This window comes from Phymastichus coffea, unplaced genomic scaffold (genome assembly GCF_024137745.1).
Source record: "Phymastichus coffea isolate CEN01 unplaced genomic scaffold, Cenicafe_Pcof_1.1 PCOF00001, whole genome shotgun sequence".
Taxonomy (NCBI): Eukaryota; Metazoa; Arthropoda; class Insecta; order Hymenoptera; family Eulophidae; genus Phymastichus; species Phymastichus coffea.
Genome location: NW_026706812.1, coordinates 16,225,680 through 16,251,389, shown reverse-complemented (window position 1 = coordinate 16,251,389; position 25,710 = coordinate 16,225,680). Strand labels below are relative to the sequence as shown.

The following is a 25,710-nucleotide window of genomic DNA, read 5'->3' as shown; positions in this document are numbered from 1 at the left end:
TGTGTGTGTGTGTGTATGTATATATGTATATTCAGTGCTAAGCGAAATTGTTCATCTCGATATACTCTCATGTATGGATATATTTTTCGTATAGATTTAAACGAGTGTACATCACAAAAGTCAGAAATAACTAGCACTGTCAAAGCTGTCGATGTATTTACAATTCATGAATTGTTGTCGATGTTTGGTATGACGTTTAGTTTTATCGTCGTATCTGTAATAATGAGTCCAGATTTGCTTTGCTCTAGAACAATGATTAGATAATCAAGATGACATGAATTTTATCTTTACTATTAGCGATAAATATATTTAACAGAAGAGGAAAAATAAATAGTTCAACCAATTAGAACATGTATTTTAGATTGAAAAATGAATTATAACCTATATTTTTAATATATTTGTATATACAGTATCTAATTTATTTTTGTTGTGTTTCAACATGTAAAAGTGTAATATTAAAAATGAGGAAGATTTTAGAATAAAATTTTATAAAATTACCAGTCAAAATGTTTCGCAGTCGTAGTTGGTTTGGAGGTGGGCTGTGGAAGCCAAAAAATCCTCACTCTTTAGAACATCTCAAGTAAGTTAATTAGTTCCTCATCATTTTTCAGAAAATTAATGATATTTTTAGAACTATTTATATCTTAATATAACATTAACATATCTTGTTGTATAATGAAAGCATTTGCAATATCATTTTACAGGTATTTATATAATGTTTTATCGAAAAATCAAACAGTATCTGAAAACAACAAAGGACTACTGGTTGAGACTTTAAGATCTATTGCTGAAATATTAATTTGGGGTGATCAAAATGATAGTGGTGTTTTTGAGTGAGTTTAAATTAAAGAAAGCTTAGCTTTTTTAACAACTTTGTGTACAAAATAATCTAAAATTTAATAATATATAATAAGGTTTGTTTTAATATAATGTCTTTTTTATTCTGTAGCTTTTTTTTAGAAAAGAATATGCTATCATTCTTTCTCCGGATTATGAAACAGAAATGTGGGAGTTATGTATGTGTTCAATTATTACAAACTTTAAACATTTTATTTGAAAATATTCGTAATGAGACTTCTTTATGTAAGTATATTGACTTTAAATTCAATATAAAAATAATTAAAAAAATGGATTTTGATTAAATATTCAATTTTTAGATTATTTGTTAAGTAACAATCATGTGAACAGTATAATCGTACACAAATTTGACTTTAGTGATGAAGAAGTGATGGCTTATTATATAAGTTTTCTGAAAACATTGAGTTTAAAATTGAATGCTCACACAATTCATTTTTTTTATAATGAGGTAAACCAGGTATATTGTGATAGGTGTTTTATTCCTATTTTCATGTGTCATTTCTTTCATATATGCATGCTTTTGACCATTCCAATTAAAAAAATGTAACGTAATTTTGGTTTTTATAAATCAGCTCATTCTCCAGTTTTCATTTGTTGCATTTATAGTATGCATTAATATTCTTTGAATATTCAATGTAAATGAATTATTTAAATTTTGAATATTAAGTATTGAAATATTAAATTAACAATTCTAAAATCTTTAATATTACAATAAAATTAAGACTGATTAAATTATTTTTAAATAATTATAATAAGTCAATGACAAAAATTTATTATTGTGATTATTCATTTCATGATTCTTTACGTCAAAGAGCTGCATATATTTTATTGAAATATTACAAACTTAATGAGAAAAATTGTTTTCTGTTTCTAGCATACAAATGATTTTCCCTTGTATACTGAAGCTATTAAATTCTTCAACCATTCAGAAGGTATGGTACGCATTGCTGTAAGAACACTCACATTAAACGTCTATAGAGTGGAAGATGCATCAATGCTCAGATTTATTAGAGACAGGACTGCTGCACCTTATTTTAGTAATCTAGTTTGGTTCATTGGAAATCACATAATTGAACTAGACACTTGTGTTAGAAATGATGCAGAGTGAGTAATACCTTTTTAAATTGAAGATTTATTGCAGAATAACAATAACAAAGTTATTTTTATCACAGTCATCAGAGTCAAAATAGATTAGCAGATTTGGTAGCAGAGCACTTGGATCATTTACATTATTTAAATGATATACTCTGCCTTAATATTGATGATTTGAATAAGGTGTTGTCTGAACATTTGTTGCATAAATTGCTAGTTCCTCTTTATGTATATTCTCTGACAAGACGAAAAAACGTATTGTGCCAAAGCCAAGTAAGTTTGTATTTTCAGCTTGAAGTTTCATATGTGTAATTACTTGTTTTTTTTTTAAATCAAAATAGTACTATATACAGTCATCGTTAGTTTAATTACATTAAAAGAGATCTTAACTAACATACTATCTGAGCATATATATCTTTCTTGAAACTATGTTTCTACAAAAAGCTCATGTTTAATTGCAGAAAAATGTTTATTTTTCAGGAAGAAAGAAAATATGTGAGTACAGTAGTAGCACTTTTTTTACTGTCTCAAGTATTTTTAATTATTTCGCATGGACCATTAGTGAGAACTCTTGCAACTGTGATTCTTAAGTCAAATTTAGACATTATCAAAAATGGTGCTAGTAAAATTTTAGAGGAATATGAAAATATGATAGTTAGTGAAACGATCGCTTTTTTGCCACCACAAGAGACTCTTGAAAAATCATTAGAAAATTTAAATGATACACAAAGTGATTCATCAAAATTGGAAAATGTCGAAGAGTTGAATGAAGATGAAGAAATGGAAGAAAATAAAAAATCAGAATCAGATAATCAATTTGTAGATCAGAAAATTTCAGAGAAACAAAAAGAAAATAGTCAAGAACAAATGAAATTACAGGAAGCGAGTACCTCTCAGGAAGCTGAAACTATTTCTATAATAAGTGAACGCGATAAATCAGAAGTCAATAATGAAAATATAGAAGATATCAAGTATTTGAGTGTAACAGATGAGGAAAAAGAGCAAAGATTGGCACTTGAAAGTCCATTAAATTCAGAATCAATAGAAATGGCAACTGACCAAGATTTTTTATCAAATAAACCCTTTCTTGAAACAATATTGAGTTCTTTGTATTGTACAGAGAATGATTACGCTGCTCTGTTTGCATTATGTCTTCTTTATGCTCTCATCAATAACACAGTAAATAAAAATCGTTATAATAATAATTTATTCGATTTTCGGCAAAAAAGTCTATTCAGCCACACATATAACATATAGTTCACTATAAAGCTATGCCAAACGTTATTTGCTAATTGACATTAACTCCTAAGGCTAAAATTTATATCTTATTCCAGGGAGTGCATCCAGAAACAATAGGCCTGTTATTAGCGCCTTTAAAAACAAGTTTCCGCAACCGATATCACGAAATTTTTATTGCCAGAATTGTCCATATTATAACCCTTAGTTGCCAAACCAGTAAGGAAGATATAATAAATTATTTTTATGTCTTAAAATATTATCAACGATATATAATTATAATTAATTTGTATTCTGTTGATTTAGATGCCAAAGTGAGGCTTGTGACTTTGGAATTAGCAACTAAATTATTAATACAGTTAGTAATGAATGAAAGTGAACATTTATTACAAGATTGCCACTATGCAGCTATTGAATCAGCAAAAGAACAAAGTACTGCACTTCTTCGAAATTTTTATAAGGTCAAAAAATGGAAAATTGGGATTGCTAGATTTTTAAATGCATGTTGCATGATATAATTTTTGCTTTTGCCTACAAGTAAATTAAAAAACTGTAACTAATACTCTTTCGATCTTTTACAGAGTGAGGATATTTTTCTAGATATGTTTGAAGACGAGTATAGCGAAATTCAGAAGAAACCATTAAAAGTTGAGTGGCTGATGATGGATAGCAATATTTTGTTACCACCTACTGGGACCCCGATGACCGGCATAGAGTTCAGTAAAAGATTGCCTTGTGGAGAAGTAATAATAATACGTCATTTTTGCTACAATCAAACTTGAGTTTTTTTTATGGCGATTTAAATTTGGTTATTTTATGAAAATAAAGGTCGAGCGGGCTCGCCGAGCGATCAGAGTATTCTTTATAATCCGAGAACTATCGTTAACACTGAATAACGAAGTTGAAACGCACTTGCCCCTGACGAATCCTGGCAGCTGTGTTCAAGTTAATAACGTTCTTGACTTGAGTAAATATTACAAGTTGCATTAATTGTAAATAACGATACACTATTATGGAACTAACTTAAGTAATGTATTTTTCTTAGATAACAGCGATCTCATTGCATGTACAGTTGTCTATAAAGATGGCCAAAAAATACGCAGATTTCTTGTAATTGATTCGATACAATTGATTCTCGTCGAGCCAGATACGCGAAAACTTGGCTGGGGAGTCGCCAAATTTGTAGGTTTTCTTCAAGATATCGAGGTAACCGGTGATAAAGACGATTCTCGCTGTCTACACATTACAGTTCACAAACCTCTAAATAGTAGTGCAAGCAATCGCGTACCACTACTCTCAGCAAAATTCATATTTGATGATCATATCCGTTGCATGGCTGCAAAACAGAGGTAAAATATACGCTTCATTTTGCAAATAAAGATATGATGTACTTCAACCGGATTTTTTGAATTCATGTAGGTTGACTAAAGGAAGAATCAAAGCACGACAAAAAAAGATGAATCAAATAGCAAGGCTTCTTGACATTCCTACTATTGCTGCACACTGCTCGACACCTCCAAATTATGCGTTGATTGGCCTACGTAACGATCGTAAGCGTACTACTTATTAACTTTTAATTATCGTGTTACTCATGATATTCACGTTATTCGTGAATTTCGTTTGTTATCTTTCTTATTTTTTCGTTATATTTTGATGCTTCTAATTTCTCTTGTTGGAGCGCTTTTTCACATTTGTATGAAATTATGATTTCTTTATAAAAACTTGTATACGAGTGTTGACTCAAATCGATTTTTAAATATTAAATATCAGGTCTCAAGTTTGGTTGTATTTTGAATGTTCGAAGGAACAGCGGCTCGTGGACAGAGGCTAAAAGATCAACAGCAGCAGCAGCAACAGCAGCAGCGACTGTTCCAGGTAAACAAGGTACCTGGCTTCGCAACGCAAATGCGTCGGGAGAGTCTGAGTCGAGTCGCAGTGGGGGCGGTGGTAGCTGCCTCCAGGCGCACGGACAGTAGCCCCAGCGGACCACATACCCGCGACAACTCGCCCAAGCTACCGCGGCCCCGCAGCGAGGAAATTCCATTGGAGGACATGCGACAACGCAAGACCTCACTCACCTCCAATTCGTCTTTGGAGCAGGCCAGTGCCGTGACCGTCTGTGCCACTACTGTTGGGCTGACCTCCTGTCCGCCCTCGGCCTCCGCGTGCAATAGCGCGGAGGCAAGCAAGCGCTCCGAGGAGACTTCTTTCACCGAAAGATCCCACAGTACTGCTCGTGAAAGCCGCCCTAGAAGGAAGGGCCAAGTCGAGACTGTATGACTGAGTTGCTGGTTTTTCCTCGGTCTGCTCGTTTTTTCGTGCGAATATCTACCGCGTATTAGATTTCGCGCTACTGGTAGTTTTACCTTCCTTTCTTTTATCTACACCTTGCAGCTCACATTGGAAGCTAGACAAACATTTTTTTTTCAGTTGCAACATTTTTATTAACTGAGTTTAGCATTACTAGGTTACTAATAAAGAGTTAAAAAAACCGAAGGTAAGGGTTATCGATATTCAGCCTCATTAGAAAATCTGTTTATTCAAATAATAAGAGCTATAATTTGAGATAAACATGAATCATAATTAAGACGCAATTAATTTTTATCCAATTCGTATCTGCTTTTCTTTAACAGAAATATAAGCATCGCTTGATAGTTACTGTATATTTTTTGATAAGAATAATATAATACAGAAAAAACGAATTTAATTTAACGATTTATTTATTACAAATGACTGATAACGTATATTAATCGAAAATTTTACTTATTACTTATTTATAAACTCTTATTTACAAATGTTTAGCTGTTTATCTTTAAACAAAAATTCTTCAAAACGATTCCCTGGATTTTGAAATGAGTCTTATGTGGGCATTCATTAATCTAATTTAAATATTTTTTTGGAATTTTGTAAATTATTCAAAACATTAGTTCGTTAGTTAGAAAATTATTTTTATCATGCATGTTATTTGTTTGTTTGTACCCCAACTCACAAATTTTACCGTGTTTGTGTACAAAACAGAGGGTAAACTCAATGTTGACATAAGTTATAGTACCATTTATAGTTCTTGTTAACTTCGCGATTGATTATAAAGTAGAAATTTTTTAAAAATTGAAAAAATGCAATTTTTAAAATGCTTTCAACAATCAAATTTTGAGTTTTATAGTCCGAAAATTTATACAAATATTTTAAGGATTCAGTAGAATATTTTAGTAAAAAAATTGACAAAACAATTTGACTTCGAGTTAGCGTGAAATTACGCATATGTTATATATTCACAGATTTTATAAATATAAACAGCTCAAATTAATTATATTAATATTGATTAATTATTATTACGGGATAATGTATATATTGTGAAAATATGAAAAGTAATACATTAATATTATAATTAATAACAAATCATAATTAAGAAACATAATTTGATTTTGATTTTTCAAAACAATATTATAAAAACTTATCCTCATTTTGAAGTAAATAGCAATATTTATTGAAAATTATCAATAATAAAAGTTCATAAAAATATCAAAGTCGAAAAATAAAAATTTCTTTTTCGATCATTCACTACTACTTACACATTACAATATACATTAATCAACTGACTCCTATTCACGTTATTATTAATTATTATTTATTCATTAATAATAAACATAAACAATTTCAATCATACTTATTTTATTTAGTTAACTATTGGAAAATTCAAATCCAAACATTTATGTTGTCAAAAACCATATTCTAAATCGATTTATTTCTTTTTTGTTAGATGATCCAGATTAAATGCAAGTATCTTGTAACTAATATTACTTTTGAATGAATATACAATATTTTATTTTGATTTCTTGACTTTATATCTCTTTAAATACTTTTGTCCAATTTGAACTATGAATGTATTTCTCCACGAGTAGATTTGAATTAGAATCTGTCAATTTAATAGGTATAAGAAGTCATTACTAGAACCTCGATCCACAGGGTTTATAGAAAAAATGTGATTTAGAGGATTTAAATCACGTATATTGATTGGTCCTAAAAATGATTCGACATTCAGCGTAAATGTATTTTTCCGACTCGCAAAATTTAAATGTACATTCTTTACATCACTGCATAATTCCTTTGCAATTCAAACTACAATTGCACAATAGCTCTCAGCAAATTAAAAACAAAGTGATATATTGCAATATAGTACACATATTACTCAAAGCATAACAGAATAATCACAATCCTCAGAATATATCTATTATATTGTATAACCATATCTACCTATCTATTTCAGACTACCTTATCTAAACTTGACTCTACTACCTTTTACTCTTCTTCGAATCGTCTGCCAAGTCAGAAAACAAGCACGCTTGCGTACAATTTTAAATAAATTAAAGGTTCATAGGAGAAGGGTTAATGGCTTATGCTATAGGCAAACTCATGACCGAGAAAACTATTCAAGCGGATTTGAAAGTACTGGTATTATGTGTGACATACGTTGTATGTTATGTAAGAGTATACGTAAAAACAGTATCATTGATTATAGACGCTTCATATTCACATCATGCTATCTTTGAGTACTCGATTAATATCATTCTATCAACGGAAACATAATTGCTATCATTTTATAATTTTTTATACAAAAAACTACAAAATACTAAAATTTTCTTACAATTCAATACAAAGATATCTTTGCAGTCAGACTTATATGATGATATCTTTTAAATTTGTGCAATACAAATAGTTAATTCATGGTACGCTTGAGAAAAATAAAAGTTTCAAGCAGCTCATTAGTCAGCAATACAATCTCCATTGAATTAATTTTATAAACTATATGATTTTGAAATTTTCTACATAACTGACTAAATTTATTATATCTTATAAATCCAATAATACGTATTTTTAAAAATATATGATTATTTTAGGAGTTGGTCGTGAGAATCAAGAGCTTAGCGATGACAGTGAAACTCAATCTGACAGCACTAATCTGATCAGTTCCTCGACGGATTACTCTGATACGGAATATGAAAATAGCGGTGATAAGAAATTGATTTAAAATGGTGACGACACTCTATATCCTGGAGCACTTTTAATAATAGTAGAAAGTATTTTGTCAATTTTTTCGCTTACGACACGATTTGAAATCACAGGAGCTTTAATGACAGCTATTCTGGAGATAATAGAGGCGCATTTCATTCGACCGAATTATTGCGTCAAAACTATTTATAAATTAAAACAGTTTTTTGCGAATATTTCATGTTCTTTAGTTAAACATTTTTATTGAACAAGATGTTTAGAAAAAATAGAAAATGAATGCAACAACTGCCTCGGTATTGAAAATCCAAAAATAGATTACTTTTTAGAAATACAGATAACAACGCAATTAGAATCATTTCTAAAGCGCAAAAACTTGAAACAAAATTTAAATTACCAATTCACACGAGTAAAACAACATGTGAATAATTATGAAATAATAATTATGAAATAATATATATGATGGATCAACTTATCAATCATTATCGTGAGAGTACACAGATAATCCAAATAATATTACTTTTACGTGGAATCCAGATGGAGTGCCTATTTTTAATTCTTCAAAATATAGTATATGGCCGTTATATTTAGTTACTAATGAATTGCCATACCACTTGAGAATAAAAAAAGAAAATGATTTTCTGGCTAGTTTATGGTTCAGTGATAAAAAACCATCACCAAATTTATTCTTGCCTGTGTTTGAAAATGACCATGCCAAGCTTTACAGGGGGAAATATTTCAAAATCCATAATGAATAAAATCTTATCAAAATTCGAGAAATGATACTTACCGGAACTTGTGACTTACAAGCCAAAGCTAGATTTTTAAACTTGTTCCAATATAACGGGAGATACGGATGCAATAACTGCGGAATACAAACGGTTAGAGTTGACAATGTACAAACGTATCCATTTGTTGAAAATTTAGACATTTTAGAGAGAACTGTGGAACAAACAAAAGAATATACTGCGCAAGCTCTTGACACAGATGTACCTGTTAATGGTGTAAAAGGGCCTACTGCATTAAACTTACTAGTACCTAACTATATAGAATCAACGGCTATTGATGAAATGTATAATACGTATCAAGGGGTTGTAACAAATTTAATGAAATTTTTTTTTTTGACATCGATTATAATATTCATCCTGTATCTTTAATTCATTTCGCCAATATTATTGATCGACAAATAAAACAGTTGACTCTTCCATCATTTATTCAACGATTGCCTCGCAGTGTATTGGATTACGCTTTCTGGAAGGCCTCGGAATTAAAATCATTTCTATTAGTGTATAGTTTACTTATACTTCAAGATTTTATGAATGAGGATTACTTTCAGCACCACATCTTGCTTGTGTACGGAATGACTATAATGAATTTAGAGAGCATCAACAGTCAGATGCTCATAGATGCTCAAGAGGCGTTAGACGATTATGTCAGGCAATTCGAGTATTTATACAGCGATAGATATCATACATGCAACTTGGATCTTATTTGTCATCTTTCTCAAGTCAGAAAATTCGTCCACCTTTTCTTTACTTCTATTTTTCCTTTTGAAAACTATAATGGTATTTTGAAAAACTATATCCATAGATCGAAAAAACCGGAATTACAAGTTGTTTCTACAGTATGGACTTTTCTTAATATGTTGCAGCTCTTTTATTATGTTTAACTCGCAAAACTGCAAGTATGTTTAGTGATAGAGGAGGTCGTGATAAAGGACATTTTGGAAATGTAACATCTTCTAATTCTGAACGAATCAACTCAAGTGAAAAAGGAGTAAGATATTAGCAAGTGGTTTTGTTTTTCTGAATGATAATCTTGATGATTATCTATCTTAATAATGTCATTATAAATTGATTGATAGTAAATGATTACTTATTTGTCATTTTTTATATAAGGGATGTTACTGGATGCGAAGAAGCTAAAATTGAAATCATGGAGTTTGGTAATTTTCTGAAAAATCTTCAAGAATATTTCAACTTTGGAATCAAAATTGTCAAAGCATCATATGTATAATTTTTAAGGTCCCTCTGATACCTATAAAATTTTGTTAGCAAAAGCTACTGCCGGAGAAGCAGACGCGCCGTTACTAAAGGTGTCTGGTTCAGAATTTCTCGAAATATTTGTGGGTGTTGGAAATTCTCGTGTCAGAGAAATGTTTGGTACGTTAAAACTTTTTGTTTAAAATTATTTAAAAATATTAAATATAAAAATCTTTATTAATTAAAAATATTCAATCATATAAAATGATAAATTATTATAATTACATCAAACACCATCATCTGAAGTGTATTGGAGTAAGTGAATTTGTTTTTATCAATAATAGTTAAAAATAAAGTTCACTGCTTTCATCTAGTGTGTAATTACCATTGATAAATCATAGAAATGTATCACTGATAACAAATAACACTAATAACTATTCCCTCTGGAAAAAAAATAGCAGCTGTGTACACATTTACAGATGTGTGACAGTGTTTGTTAGTATCTACTTATAAGCCATTGCTTATATTCATATTTTTAAGAATATTATAAAGTTTTTATTAGATTTTCATAAATTTTTATTTTTACAGTGGTAGCATTTTCTTTGACACATTCAGACATAGTGAGAAATGAGGAATGGCTTCACATAAATTTTACAAGTACCTTACAACCTGTTGATACTGGAGAAGAAATTACAGATTTTGTGTGTTGCAAAATACAGTTGATTATAGCAAATAATACATCAAAAAGCAAGTTTGTTGATGATATGTTTTCTCAAAAATATGAATCATAATCAAATAACTTAATTTTAATACCAAGATTTATGCGTCTTCCTTCTCTATAGATAAAGATTCACAGTCTTTCAAAGGAATTTCATTCAAATTCCATCAGTATTCCAAAATACCCAAAGATGATAAGCTTGTAAATTATTATTCGTGCTGGTAACATAGTTTTTCTCTTTTGAATTTGTAAAAGGTTTGTTATCGAAATAGCTTTGTTTTATATAAATGTTATATTTTACAGTTATTGGAAGAAAAAAATACCAAAGCAAGGATAGTTGTATTTATTTGTAAATCATATGTTTTTTATGCTTATATTCTGTCAAAGAAAACGAAATTAGTTATTAGATGGGAAGATATCTTAGAGTTGGAAAAAACAATTTCCTTTGTATTACCTGACAATATTCGTATAGTTATGCGTAATAATAAAGAGGTATGTAAATTACATATTGCTCTATAAAAGTTTTAAATTATCATGCAAAATTTTACTTTTTTAATTTTCAGCATTATTTTTCAATATTTCTTCACAAATCTGAAATGTACTCATTGATGGAGCAGTTGACGAATCTCGCGATGAAATGGTACATTCGTTACATTCATAATTCTTAATTATAAAGTAAATTAAATTTGTTTAATAGTAATGCAAATTAAAATTGTTTTAGACTCGTAGATAATATAAAGTGGTTTCAATGAAGATAGAGATTTTCTTAAAAATTGAGGTAAAAGTTATAAAAATAATTTGCATTAAATGTAGATTTATTACTAATGTACATAATTATGTTATTTACAGTAAGACTGTGCCTAGAAAACTTTCGTTTTTTCAACGAGATCTCGATGCAAAACTCCTCATTGCGGGTATACCACAAAATCTTCGTGGAAAAGTTTGGCTGACATTTTTCCGGTAAATATTCAATTTTTTCGAAAGAACAGTAGAAAATATTATTTTAAATTTATTTATTATGAGAGAGAGAAAAAAATTCAACTTTTCTATTTTTAGGACTTAAATGAGATGGTAATAAATACTGGATTATATAAGTCACTTGTCGATCAATCGATAGGAAAATCGTATCAAGCTAATGAAGAAATCGAAAGAGATCTACATCGATCTTTACGGGAACATCCAGCTTTTTAATCGGAAACTGAAATTAGTTAGTATGATTGTCATTGTTATCGTCAGCAGTATGTTTTGACACTTCAGCATTTGGTTCAGACCTGTGATATGTAAATTAAAATTGATTATACATCATTTTGTAGACGTTGCTCAAGTAGCCGCTGAAACAACGGATGAAGCAAAATTTTTCAGAAGTACTAATTAGTCTGGCGGAAGAACTTATCAATACTCCATCTCGGTTAACAAGCATAAACATCCACGCAGGTAATCAGTCTTGTGAGGAACCAAGCATGGGTAGCTCGTACTTGATATTTTATAACTATTTAGTATCATTTATCATTGACTATTTTGTAATGACTGGCATTTTCTGAATTTCGTTGAAATGATTAGGAGTATAATTATTCAATGTAATTTGGTACATTCTGAACATCAATTTCTCTTTTATAAGTCAATTCAATTTTATTTTTTGCGTTAAATTAATTTTTGTTCATCATATCAATATTTGAATTGTGCAAGTATGATACACTCAAAGTGTTTTGTAGGATTATTTTCTTTATATTCTTGTATTTGTAAAAATAATTGTTACAGTGACGAAAATATTCTTTTCTATTTGTAATAAACTGTGTTGATAATTAATTCTGATATAAATTTATTTATTGGCCATTATTCTATAAGTTTTAATAAAAATTATTATTTTTATTTTAGTTTTCTTTTCAACAAAATTTGTTGAAAAATACATAAAGAACATTTTACAGAAAAAATAGTAAGCCAATAATTTTTCCCGAAAATTACTACAGATATTCAACTAACTTCTTTCAGTTAGAAAAGGTATTATCTAAAAGGTTAGATAAATGTTTTGATCTTCTAAATTTTGAATTGAGAATTTTCTTATTTTCCCTCTTTTAAAAAAAACGAATTTGAAATACGGAATTCGGACACGTATGATGATAGAACAGCCACAAGTAACAAGTGTACAGCAGACAGCTGTCGTGGAGGCGTGGCTAATGGCTATCCGCATGTGCGCCCCACCGCCATCTAGTGAATTAAAATTGAAACTGAAACGATATGCGCGCCAGTGCCAGAACGTGTCTATGCACGCGCCAGTATCAGTGCAACTGTAGTACGAGGTAGATGGTTCATCGCTGCGTGACATGATTCAATTATTCAATTTATTATTTCAATACGTTAAGTACTACATCAAAATGATAGTGGTGTAAATCTATTGATTTTTTATAATGTCACTCTTCAACATCATTCAATCTGTAAGTACTTTTAAATATTACATCCTGCTCGATTAGAGGTTACACAAAGGTTTTATGCCTCGTTATTCGAATCTCTCCCCCCCCCTTCTTGATGTTTCTTTATTTGCCGGCATTTTCAATTTCGAATATATTAAATGGTTAAAGATATAGCTACCAAACCATTCATACCAAAATTGCAACTGCCATCTGTCAAGGACCTGTTAACAAATCCAAGTGTGAATTTCAATTGGCGCGGTCAATCGCGATACGGTTGCACATTACATCGGCTATTCACGGCAAATATAAAAATGGCTACAGGCAACGGGTAAGTCTAAAGGACGTAAAGTTCGGTATTACTATCATAATCCGTAACAATCAATTCTCTTAATTTTCAGCGCGAGGAAATATCCCCTCCTACCAACTAAAGGAGATTATGTCGCCGCTTAACGATAACAGCGACGCTGCTCAGGCGGAAACTTCGTCGGCCGCCATGACACAGCAATCGCATAAGGATGTTTCAGACGATATTCCACCTCCTTCGTCCCCCGTTGAAGTACTTGCTGAGCTATAGGTGATATGGAAAATTGATGAAGATAAGTAAATATAAAAGCATTTTGGCGGAAATTCGTATTTATTGATAAACACTAAATTGCTCTATACCTGGGTCAGCCTAAGGTCGGTCATCGTAAGTCGAAGTAAACAGGGGGAAAAAAGGGGTAAAGTGCTAATGGCATCCGGTTATCGCGTCCTTAACGTAATTCGGTTTTCTCCTTGTTCGGTGCAAAAAAGATATTCGCGGCGGTCTATCTTGTCTGCGTTCCCCTAAAGGTTCGCAGGTGGCGCAACGAGACGCGACCGCGATCTGTTTTCGTGGCGATCGTGCGAAGGTAAGGTTAATGTGCGGACGATTTCGAGGATTACATAAAGGTCTGGCGGCACTCATTAACGCGCGGGTAATTCGATGATTGCGCGACGGTTATGCGGCATTCCGTTGATGTGCAAGTACCTACGATCGCGCGAAGGTCATGCAGCATTCCAATAAACACGCGGATATCTACGATTGCACGAAGATCAGGCAAGAATTTAATAAACGCGCGAGTAATTCGGCGATCGCGCGAAGGTCAAGCGTCACTCCCGTTAATGCGCGAGAATCTGAACGATCACACAAAAATCAGGCGATAATCTAACGAGCGCGCGAGTAATTCGGCGATCGCGCGAAGGTCAGGCGTCACTCCCGTTGATGCGCGAGAAGTTCAGCGATCGTGCGAAGGTCAGGCAGCACTCCCGAAAATTCGCGGTTTAATTAACGGTTACGAATTAGAAAGAAAACATTTGAGATTGCGATCTCTATGAAGCCAACGACGGTGGACGGTGCAGTGCCCATTGCCAAGGCGTTACCGAGGCCCATCTTCTGGTAATTGTAGAATTTTTCGACGGGCGGAACTACCTTTTGCTCGTAGAAGAGCGCACCACCATATTTACATAATCTATGTATCAATTACGGCTGCCTCTCTAGAGTGAGCGATTATGTCATTTTAGCTGCAGTACTGAAAATTTGAAACTATTATTATATAAAAGTGACCGGATTTCCCGTCAAATCACCCGAACTACTTACAATTTTGATAATGACATCTTCAATCGTGCTTTGCTGCAGTTGTCGGCAATTTTTGCTGATTCAAAGAAGGTTCTAACCTTGACGATGAGCTTGTCCTTGACCTTGATGGCGACGATGACCTCGGCTCTCGTTCTTCAACCCCTTTCTGATATTTTCTGTTAGGCGGCACTCCCGAAAATTCGCGGTTTAGTTAATAGTTACGAATTAGAAAGAAACGTGAGAGAGAGAGGAGTACTCGCTCTTTTCCCTTGGAATGATACTTCGGCTGCGACGGGGGAGAGGGAAGGGAAAAATAAATGACGATTATTCTTCCGGTCTCGCACTGTCGCCAGCGGCGCAGGGAGCCGAACGTACAGCTTTATTTTATTTGTTGGGCGCCAGCTACCGGGCTCTCGCATTAGGAGAGCAGGCAGCTCTGCAACGTTAGTTGGTTCGGCTCGTCGGTGGTCCTGCCGGTCACTGTGATGGTCGGGTGGTTTCCCCGCTGCTTCCTTCCTCGTCGTCGTCGGTCTTGCGCGGGCTATCACCTGTAGGAGATGAGAGGGGGAGCGCGAAGTCCTAAACTGAGATCGTTCGGATTCGAAACAGGGAAACTCGTTGAACGAAGGAGAGAAGGGACAACGGGTGGTTTTTACAGGCCACCCACGGCTGCGGCTCGTTCGGCTAGTCAGGTGTGGTTCGGGGCACGCTGACTCTCGGCTTAGAAACGGGTATATCGAGGGAGGCGTCACAGGGGCACCTCGACTAACGGATTAGTGGTCTGGAAAGAGGCTCCTTTCGATCCTTAGTAGGCTGACAACGCGGTTCCGCGACAAAGGCTGCCTAATGAAATGGCGATAAGATCAACCGCGTACGCGCTCACTAGTTTCAAACCGACCGCGAAAGCTACGGGGGATGGGGCAATCGAATGGGTGTAGTCAATCATAAAATCAATTTAAATACGATTCAGATTTATTAGGCCAACAGTCCCAGGTCAGCCCAGTAGTCAACCCTTCGCGATGGTCAGCCTGATCTAAATTAACGGGGGCGCGGGTGGCGTACTGCGACGCGAAGCTGCTTTAGGCAGACAATAACTCGGATGAATAGTCTCGGATTTCGGACACAGTTACGCGATGTCAGGGTGTTTACTCGCGGCGAAAATTCCAGTTCACTCGAGGTGAATACGCATAAGAATTCGGTCGGTCGCACGAAGGTTTATCACTGCTCGCAATGTTGTTAGCACTTCGTAGCGATGATCGCGTAACGGAACAAAGACAACGGTGTATACCCGAAACCTTGTTGGTCAAACGAAGGTCTGGCGCGACTCGCGTAATGTTTTCAACCGGCTTCGGAGAAGGAATTTATAGACGCGCGCCTTTAGAACTCGTTTCTCGGATCTCAGACAGTATAACGGCGCACAAGACAATGCTCGGAAGGTCGGTGGCGAGAACACGCATAACAACGAAGACAGGGCGCGCGAAGGTCATACGACACTCCCGCGTCGCGGATGTTCGTCAATCACGCGACTCGACGGAAAGCTCGCCTCAAATCAACGGCTCATTTAAGTTAAGCGAAGATTTTGCGGCATACAGGCGTGCGCGTGAAAACTTGTCTCTCCGCGGCGGACAACGGTGCGACAACAAAAGGTCAGCCGGGAGGCTGACGATGAGAACACGTATAAAGAAATCGATCTGACGCGCGAAGGTCATAAGGCACTCCCGAGTATCTAGCATTCGATTAATCGCGCAGAGGTCAAGCGGCACTCCCAAGGATGTGGACGGACAACACGCGGTCTATTAGAAAGAAAGATGTACTCACTCGGTCGTCTCCCTAGGACAATCGCGATTACGAACTGCTGAGGTGGTCGTTCGTGGCCGGCGGGCCTGTTGCTGCGCTGTTATTGCTGCGGGTTTTGTTGCTGCTGTTCTGCTACACTGCCTCCCTATCGCTGATTCTATTACTACTTCTCTATCTGCTTTCTATCTACTTTTCTATCTGCTTCCTGCTTCACTATTCTGCTTCTGCTTCACTATTCTGCTTCTGCTTCACTATTCTGCTTCTGCTTCACTATTCTGCTTCTGCTTCACTATTCTACTTCTCTGCTTCACTATTTTGCTTCTGCTTCATTATGTACTCGGTTACTTGCGCGGAAATTCCCTTTTGCCGGCTCCAGGGCTCAACGGCGCACTGGTCGGCACCGGAGTTCAGCGGGTACTGGCGCGCCGTTTTTCGGCGACGCGCCGCTTCTCATCTAGCTCACCTCCCCTTAGTCATTTGTTGATTGGCTGGCTTGTTGCTAAGCCGGGTCTCAGCGCCGTCTATACTGATCTTTTTAGCCCGTGTAATTTGTTCATTGGTCGGGTTTTGGCGCCTAATTTGCCTACTGGTCGCGGAGATAGCGTCGGTTTCGTCTCATTAGCCTAGCTACCCCTGAGCCGATAACGATTGGCTGGTCAGTTAGCGTCGCTTGCCTATCCTTTTCTATCTATTGCTCGTTGGTCTTGTCGATTCCCCTCACTCGCGTCCGATCGGTCTAGTATCGGCGGTCTCGCTCGCTCTCACGCGCTCGGTTGCCCCTACTTTAGTCTGGCTAAGTCTGCCTCAGTTAACGGGGGCTTGCGATCAGCTGATCGCAGCTGGAAACTTTAAAGGCTTCCAGCTTCCCGAGGGAGCGTCGGATCGGGTCGTGAGTGCGCGAGGGGTTGTACGCGAGCGTAAGGGTAGTGCGAATCGGTCAGGGAGACTTCTGGAGGCCATAGTTCGCGAGATCCGGACGTGCGTGGACTGTGCATGCGGTCGTGGCTGTTCGGTCGCATAGTGCCGGTAGTGTATATTTTTCGCGTGATGACGCATCATCACACGGCTGTTGTTAATTATGCTGTTGCTGCTACCGGTTATTGCTATTGCTGCTGCTGGACAGTGCTATTGCTGCTGCCGATAAATGCTATTGCTGCTGCTTAATGCTATTGCTGCTCTCCTTTGTTCACCTTTTCACTCACTATCACACTCTGGATTTCGGCGCGCAAGCAGAGCTCTCTGGATATTGCCGCGGCTTTTCGCGGCATCGCGTCACTTCTCCTCGTTTACTTCCCCTTTTTCTCGTGGGTTTTTATCTGATTGGTTAATTTTGTTGCTAAGTCGATTATCAGCGCCGTCTATATTACTATCTTAGCCCGCGCATTTTTACTACTGGCCGGTTTTTGATGCCTTATTTCCCTATTTGTTGGTCAAGTAATGTCGGTTTTACTGTATTTGGTGATCTACCCCTATCTTATTACCGATTGGTTGGTCAAGTCGCGCGTTGGTCGGTTTCGTGTCGTTATCAGCTGTCTCGTTCTCACATGCACTCGTTAGCCCTACCGATTTCCCCTCGCTCGCGTCCGATCGCTCTCCCATCGTTTATCTCGCTCTCACTCACACGCTTAATTGCCCCTCTCTCTAGCTAGTCAGGTCTAGCTCTAGCTTGCTATCAGTTTCCTCGAATCAGCTGATCTCGGCTGCGATCTTTTTCGTCGTCTGGCTTCCTGGGGGAGTATTGGTCCGGGCTGTGAGTGCGCGAGTGGTTGTGCGCGGGCGTAAGGGTCGTACGCGTCAATTTGGTAGACCCTGAGAAGTGTTTTTTCGCGAGGTCTCGGATATACGCGCGTGTGGACTAGATGGCATCAGCTCATCGGTCCGTATCCTCTTGACGGGAGAGGATTTTGCGCGAGCTTATTAGATCAATTTACTGTGATGACGCATCATCACATAGCCTCCCACTAATCCGGTGCATTACATATGCACCACGATTGGTTGGTCATCGCGAATCCTATTAATGGTCTGTTTCTAACTATGGTTGTCGGCTGCGGCTCTTCGCTGGTCCTCGTGTGCTGGCTCAGTTACCTGGAAGGGTGGTTAAGGAAGGTCGAACAAAGTCAAATGAATGAGGTCTGGTACGATTGATGGTTTTATTGGCTGCGGTTACAGGTTTATCCGCTACTGGAGTCCTCGCGATAATTTAAGCTGCGATATTTTCTTGCTCTCACCAAGTTGCAGCGCTCTGCCGCGGCCATAGCCTCCATAGCTTGACGAAGCCGGTCTAGTTCTTGGAGGCGGTCTTCGATGTCGTCGTCCTCTTCGTGGGAGGCCCTCGCGTGGGATCGACTGCGACCTGAGTGATGACGATATGGGCGCCTGTCTTCCTTAGGAGGGTGCGGGATAACGCCAGTTGCTGGTCCCGGCCGGTTTGGATTAATTGGCTGCACCGCCTCTTTGTAAGAGGGGGGTGGCGCCTCCGGATGTACTATGTTGAGGACTGATCGGTTCGTTCGGTTGGTCTTTGTGGCGGACATATTCTGGTGGCGCCAGTACTTCTTCGCGCATCTTAGGCAGGTCTCAACTGCAGTGCCCCTCCGGCCGCAGTTGCCACAATAATGTCCTGCTTCGGACGGCCGCGGGCATGTCCGATAATTATGCCCGGGCATCCAGTAGTTGAAACAACTGCGGCCAGGTGGGTTCACGCTGTGGTCCGTATCAATTGGCCTCAGGTTTCCGAAGCCCGCTTCGGTGTCTCTGGGACGAGTCTCATGATTTCTAGGTCATACATTCTTTTTATTTCATTTCGAACAACTTTCTGCACGGTTGGTGACATTCTGCGCAGCCTTTATCTAACCTTTTTGGGGTCTCCTACGTCGATCAGATGCTTTACTATGGGCGTGCGTCCCATCTGGTCGGTCTCAGGTAGAAGCAGTCTCTCTGTCACTTCGTTCAATCTAGCGGTTTGGGCGGTCGTCATCTCTGTCAGCCCCGCACATTCCGCGGAGAAGGCTGTGGTGTCGCTTGGTTTGCGAAGTTTTAAGTAGTACCATCGCCCCCCATGCACCCTCCATTTCTTGTCCTTGAACAGCAACACTATGTCCCATTCAGTCAAGAAGTCTAGGTCTAATATAATCGGTGGTGCGGTAAGGTATAATTTCTTCTTAGTTTGTATGTTAATTTGGAGGTTGACGGAACCTTGAGCGGTCTTTCACCTATTGTGTTTATCTCATTTGATTTTTCGCGCGTGACGTCATAGCGAGGTTCGCTGTTTTCTAAGTGCGAAACGATAGGTCATTGCCTCTACTCTAATACAATGCGTCCGTTACAATATATGTGACTATTAGCAACACAACTAGTGTCAGAGAAAATAAATGCAACCTTCTAATCGGGCGCTCGCTTCTGACTGACTCTCCTGGTCCTCGCTATTACTTCGCTCGCTTTGTTTCCCTCTCTTTTTCCTTCACGTTTTCTCTTTCTTATTCATGCGTTTTTAATCACTGCCTTAGTCCTAAGTAAACACGCTGACTGCAGCATGCTGTCACAGCATGCTGCCGTAGCATGCTGTAGTAGCGCACTCGGTCTTTCCTACTCGTTCTCGCCGAGGTGCGCATACACGTGCTGCTGACCATAGCATCTTATCGCTGTGCGCTTGGCCTTGGCGCGACCCAAGTAAGACTCTCGCAGGCGAACTCTCTCTTATGTAGGCATTTAGGCAAAAACAAAAGCAAATAAAAAAAGGAAATTGGTCCGTCATATATCAAATGTCTAAATTTACATCGATTTTTAGCGTGGTTTTCGAAGACTCTAGTTTCAGGGATTTTTTGTATCAATTTTTAATTTATTTTAATGTTTTAATGTTTTTTTAATACTATTTTTGTTGATCATTATTTTAAGATGATTTGGTAAATTGCTGAAGAGTATAATAGCTCTGTTAAAGCTGTTTTTTATACTAATTCGTTTTATTCTTTTAAGTAGTTCTGTACTATTATATCTAGTTTTTTTATCTTTTACGCTATACATATAAGATAAAACATCATAATAGAATAATAGTGATTCTAGAGAGAAGGTTTGGTCGATATTTAATGGTTGTTTTTCCATTATGAAATGGTTTTGGTTAACTATTTTCACTAATCAAGTTTGTAGGTTCTGTAATCCTTTGATTGATCCTGAAAATGCTATGAAATAGTGTATAGTAAAGGATCCTTAGTATCTCGGAATTCATTATTCTTGATAATTTGTAAAAGACAAAAGTTAAATATTTGGTCCTTTAATAGTGTAACGGAGAATTCCGGCCGTACCCGTCTGGGCTGCTCGCGACCGTCCGTAATATCAATAAATTATTTATTCGGAGATTCGGGAAGCAAAAGACGTTCCCACGACTGAATAACGCGTCGAGCATAAACACGTTAAACGCACAGATTCGGAGTCGGGATGAGGAGTGATACAGCGGCGAATAAACACCACAGCGGATTAATATGCTAGTCTTTAATTGTCAACAATCGATTACAATACGGCAACCTCGGACTTACACACTACGAGCGGTACAATAATAAACGCGAACGCGACGGTGAATCGGTGGCTGGTCAGCCTGCCGATTCCCTTATAAAAACTAGATATTATACAAATGCCCGACAAACACTTTTCGCTGATAGGCTATTAACGGGTAGCCAGCAGGTCTGCTGTGCTACCAACCATAGACTGACGCCCAAACATGCAAGAGAGAGAGAATCAAGAGAAAAATACGGCACCGATCTCGACCTTCAGCCTCTCTGACGGCTAGAGCGCTCTTCAGTGTGACGTCACTGGTGTGCTCCTCGCTGACCGTCTCGCTGATACTTGTTGTCGCCGCTATTTGTTTTCTCGCTCGTCTCCTCGCTTGCTCCACAATATAGCTGCCTCAATCCGTGTATCCCAAGAATTGCTGTTGCCGTTGTTTCTGCCGCCTCCTCGTCGCTCAGCGCTGCAGCACGTCAAATTCCCCGCGCGCTCACCCGCGCACCTCGCCGGTTACCCACACGCACCGGTGCCGGGTATCTTTTGGGACACGGCTGGGCGTGACCCAGCCTCAAGCTCTATCACTCGTCCGCGCACCGGGCGTGTCTCCGAAACGAACCAAACGTCGGCGAGGTCGCGAGGCCAACTCGGAAAAACCGTGACCTTTCGGTTTATCCGCGCGCGCGACTTTCTCTGCTCATTGCTTAGCAGAGACTCCCCGAATTTTCCGCGGCGATCCGCAATTCGAGCGCTCTCTCTCTCTCTCTCTCTCTTCTTCTGCGCCATCTGCGTCGCTCCAGTCGTCAGCTCAGCCCGTGTTCAGCACCTCGCAAACAAAAGGTCCAAGCATGAGTGTGGGTGCCAAACGTACACACTCTCAGCCTGGCGCGGCGCGCGGACATTTGCGAGAGCTAAACGGACGAGATCGGCCTAGCCGAGATTCTCCGTCACAATAAATATTATGCAAGTTCCCATTTCATGTTACTATCAAAAAGAACTCATAGATACTTAATGTATTTGACTCTGTGTATTGTCATACCTTGTATTTTTATTTGCAGATTTTTAGGTGTGCTATTACAGTAGTTACCAAATTCAACATGTAACGAAAGCTCGTTCGTTAACCATTATTTAAAGGTGGGCAAGTGAGGCGCACTCGCTCATAGCAATTGAGGCGGGAAGGGGGAAGAGGCAAAGAAATGAAAATGGTTAATGAATTATACACAAAAAACACAAATTCGCATTTTAACAAATCTAATTAAATCAAATAAAAGTTACATTACACTTAGGCTTCGCAGATATCGCACATTAACAAACCGCATAAAAATAAGCCGCATTACACAAACTCTTAATCTAACAAACACGACGACGTTCTTAACACCTATTACAAAAGAGAACAAGTTAACTAACTAATCGCGCTTACAAATCTATACAAAACAACGCGCGTCGCCCGGCAAATGACCGCCTTGACGACAAACCAACTTAGGCGACCTAGCTAACAGAGAAAGTCGCCGGGCGAGAGATCGCCTGGACGATTTCTCTTTGAGCGATTTATAAGACCGACAGTAATTAGGGCAGGTAGCAAGGCGTGCACACGCTTTGGAACTTTGGTGCTGGAACGAGAGGCCTGGCTGCGCCCTGCGTACGATGTTGCTGGTCGTCGCTGGGCAACTCCTGCCGGCTTGTCCCAGTAGCGTCCCGAGTAGATACCGGAACCAGGCAGTCGTCCTCTCCTCTCGGTTTTCTTCTCGGCCCTTGGCAGTGTGTGCGTTCAGCTGGCCCTTTGTCCTCAGCTGCACTTTGACTTCTTCACTGCTGACCGTTTACCGTCTTGCTCCGATCGACTCGGAAAACCTTCTTACTCGCTACTCGACTTACTACCGTCTGTGTCGCTCGTTTTTCGTCGCGACCTACAGCTTCTTCCTCGTTCTTTTTCTCTCCCCACTTGACCTACTTATTAGGGGGCGCGCGACCAATGCGCTAATTGGTTCGAAACGCGCGTCTGCCTAATCTTGTGTAGGGCACGCACGTCCCCGACTATTTCTCTCTCTCTCTCTCTCTCTCTCTCTCTCTCTCTCTCTAACACCTCTATACTTTCTGTCGCTAACGTAACAGCTTCGGGCCTGCTCGGCCCCGCTCGGCAATCTCCGTCAGCTGAAATAGAGACCATGCATTAGGCGCATTCTTAAATGCGCCCAACGCTGGTCACCGTGCCTTGCCGAGAGAGAGGGGAATTTGGGAAAATTTCGACGAGAACAAGCGCAACGCTTGCTCTCGTCACAAACATAAGCTGTTTTATCAATATTGAGTGACAGCTTATTAAGGGCTAGCTATTTTCCCACTATATCCAATTGATTGTTCATATTTGTTTCTTTCCAATTTTTACCAGTTAAGATGACTATCGTTTCGTCAACAAAAAAAAGAATTGTATTATCTGCCAAGGTTTGTATCATTTATATAAATTATGAAGAGCAGTGGTACTAAGATTGTACCTTGAGGAACTTCCATCTGAACTTCCTCAGCGTTGCTAAGTATATTGTTGATTTTGACTCTTTGGTATATATTTGGTATATATTTGGTATATTATATAATTATGGTATACTTCTTCTTATACCATAATTATATAATTTATCAAGTAAAATTTTATGAATAACCGCGTCAAAGGCTAGAAAGGTAATAGCTCTGGGATTACTGGAGTTCAGTTGTTTATAAACCAAATTTCATATATATTAGAAAGCATCTTTGGTTCCTTTATTTTTTTGGAAACCAAATTATTTGCTTGATATTAAGTTGCAATGAAAATAAGAAATAAATAAATTATTTCATATCAAAATAAATTTCGTAATTCTTTTATGCTCTCCACGACAGCAATGAAGCGATCTCTCTCTCTCTCTCTTTCATCCCTTTAACTAACATAGAATCTCATGTCTCTTTTCACTGTCTGCGCCTGGGTTGACTCGCCCTTGAGTCTCAACGTCATCTCTCTTATCCTTCATCTCTATAAAACAATCTGTTCATCCATGCCCAGTTACCTTACCACTCATCTCTCCAAACCTAATTTACCTAACATCAAAAGCTCCTCTCAAAACCCTCAAAAGCCTTTTCTTACCCTACTCCCAGAACGGTAGGTTGGAATCACTCCTACGCCATTTATGGTATGTTTCTCTTAAACCAGTTTTCCATAACCGATTTCAGCATCGATTGTTTGTATGAACTAAAGCTCTGGCTAAATTCACTTTTTGTAATTCTTGAATAGCAGCTTTTAGGACATTTATTCGGCATTCATTTTTACAGTATAAGCCCGAGAGTGAACAGATAGAAAGGAGAGAAGCAGAGCAGCGAGATTGCGCTTAATATCGTAACAGCCATGCCGAGTAGCTTGTCGAACGCCATTAGAACTGCCATTCCTGGATGTCGGCATGAGGGTTCCTCGCATCTTTGAGCCACCAATCACATTCATTTGAACGAATGTCCCCGGCCATTGAGTACTGGAGTTATACCTTTAGGTCGTATTTTCTCACGGGGAACATCAAGTACTTGGCTCTAGCCTTTTCCGAATATCGAAAGACCGACATCCCAAATCGAGACAGCCGTAATGAGAAAGCTTGGCCAGGCTAGTGCGACGCGCCAAGCACGCTAAACCTGCTCATTAAGGCTGTCTCGATTTGGGACGTCGGTCTTTCGATATTCGGAAAAGGCTAGAGCCAAGTACTTTATGTTCCCCGTGAGAAAATACGACCTAATGGTATAACTCCAGTACTCAATGGCCGGGGACATTCGTTCAAATGAATGTGATTGGTGGCTCAAAGATGCGAGGAACCCTCATGCCGACATCTGGGAATGGCAGTTCTAATGGCGTTCGACAAGCTCACTACTCGGCATGGCTGTTAGGACATTTATTCGGCATTCATTTTTACAGTATAAGCCCGAGAGTGAACAGATAGAAAGGAGAGAAGCAGAGCAGCGAGATTGCGCTTAATGTCGTAACAGCCATGCCGAGTAGTGAGCTTGCCAAATTTCCTTGCGTGTTGACGGCTGGATCAAGTCGGGGTGAAAATCAAATTAACTGAAGACCCTCTTTACACAATACTTAGAAAGTTTATATTTTTCATGTTCATGTATACAGTCTTATACGACACATTACAATCTACTATATATTAATCTTTGTAGAAATCTATTTATGAGATATAAACATGAGGGATTAAGCTTGCTGACGCTCTGAAATAGCTTTACCCTTCATCGGGCCACTCCTGTCTGTCCACGGTATTAATAGGACGCGACGGCAAATTGCAGAGTGAGTTTATGGAATAAACCTCTAGTCGATGATAGTTTGGGGTATCGGTGTACAAAAAACGATCATACTTGTTCAGGGGTTCCAACAGGAATTTTTTTGACGAAAAAATAAAAGTCAAAAATATCCTCATGTGAAAAGTTCTGAACGACTTCCTTGGCGAAGTAAATCGCTCTAGTTCGAATTTCTCCTTCGTTCTTGATTGCTGATTTAATTGTGGTAGTTAGATTTAA

The 25,710-nt window shown here is 38.1% G+C and overlaps 1 protein-coding gene, 1 long non-coding RNA gene and 1 pseudogene across 5 annotated transcripts; all 3 read left to right on the top strand.

Annotated features, from left to right (window-relative positions):
- The first annotated feature begins 449 nt into the window (after positions 1-449).
- Positions 450-6,532, top strand: LOC131675181 (protein CLEC16A homolog). Of its 2 annotated transcripts, none has more exons than XM_058954080.1 (14): positions 450-580; positions 705-833; positions 950-1,083; positions 1,158-1,306; positions 1,733-1,962; positions 2,031-2,223; positions 2,431-3,129; positions 3,285-3,405; positions 3,493-3,647; positions 3,768-3,929; positions 4,015-4,153; positions 4,232-4,535; positions 4,606-4,736; positions 4,991-6,532. In XM_058954080.1, the coding sequence occupies exons 1-14, from the start codon at positions 507-509 to the stop codon at positions 5,464-5,466; spliced, it is 3,096 nt and encodes a 1,031-aa protein (XP_058810063.1). In that variant the 5' UTR covers positions 450-506; the 3' UTR covers positions 5,467-6,532. The 2 variants fall into 2 exon arrangements, with proteins under 2 accessions (XP_058810063.1, XP_058810054.1); XM_058954071.1 differs by having other exon boundaries at positions 1,158-1,315.
- Positions 6,533-7,876: 1,344 nt separating this feature from the next.
- On the top strand, positions 7,877-12,609 carry LOC131674806 (uncharacterized). 3 transcript variants are annotated; one of them, XR_009302932.1, is made up of 12 exons: positions 7,877-9,758; positions 9,845-9,969; positions 10,092-10,138; positions 10,218-10,355; positions 10,764-10,926; positions 11,018-11,114; positions 11,197-11,385; positions 11,457-11,533; positions 11,615-11,671; positions 11,743-11,853; positions 11,950-12,100; positions 12,207-12,609. It is a non-coding gene; the product is annotated as an uncharacterized LOC131674806 (long non-coding RNA). The 3 variants fall into 3 exon arrangements; XR_009302900.1 differs by having other exon boundaries at positions 10,092-10,355; XR_009302921.1 differs by having other exon boundaries at positions 10,092-10,355; positions 11,950-12,131.
- A 1,133-nt stretch (positions 12,610-13,742) lies between these two features.
- LOC131667386 (uncharacterized) overlaps positions 13,743-25,710 on the top strand; it is a 168,625-nt pseudogene continuing 156,657 nt past the window's right edge.

What these genes read in the sequence shown, in the direction of transcription:
- LOC131675181 (XM_058954071.1), top strand. Translation starts at nt 507, where the DNA reads ATGTTTCGCAGTCGTAGTTGGTTTGGAGGTGGGCTGTGGAAGCCAAAA. An exon ending in TGTGTTAGAAATGATGCAGA is followed by an intron (nt 1,963 to 2,030) that starts GTGAGTAATACC and finishes TTTTTATCACAG; the next exon opens with TCATCAGAGTCAAAATAGAT. An exon ending in ACGTATTGTGCCAAAGCCAA is followed by an intron (nt 2,224 to 2,430) that starts GTAAGTTTGTAT and finishes TTTATTTTTCAG; the next exon opens with GAAGAAAGAAAATATGTGAG.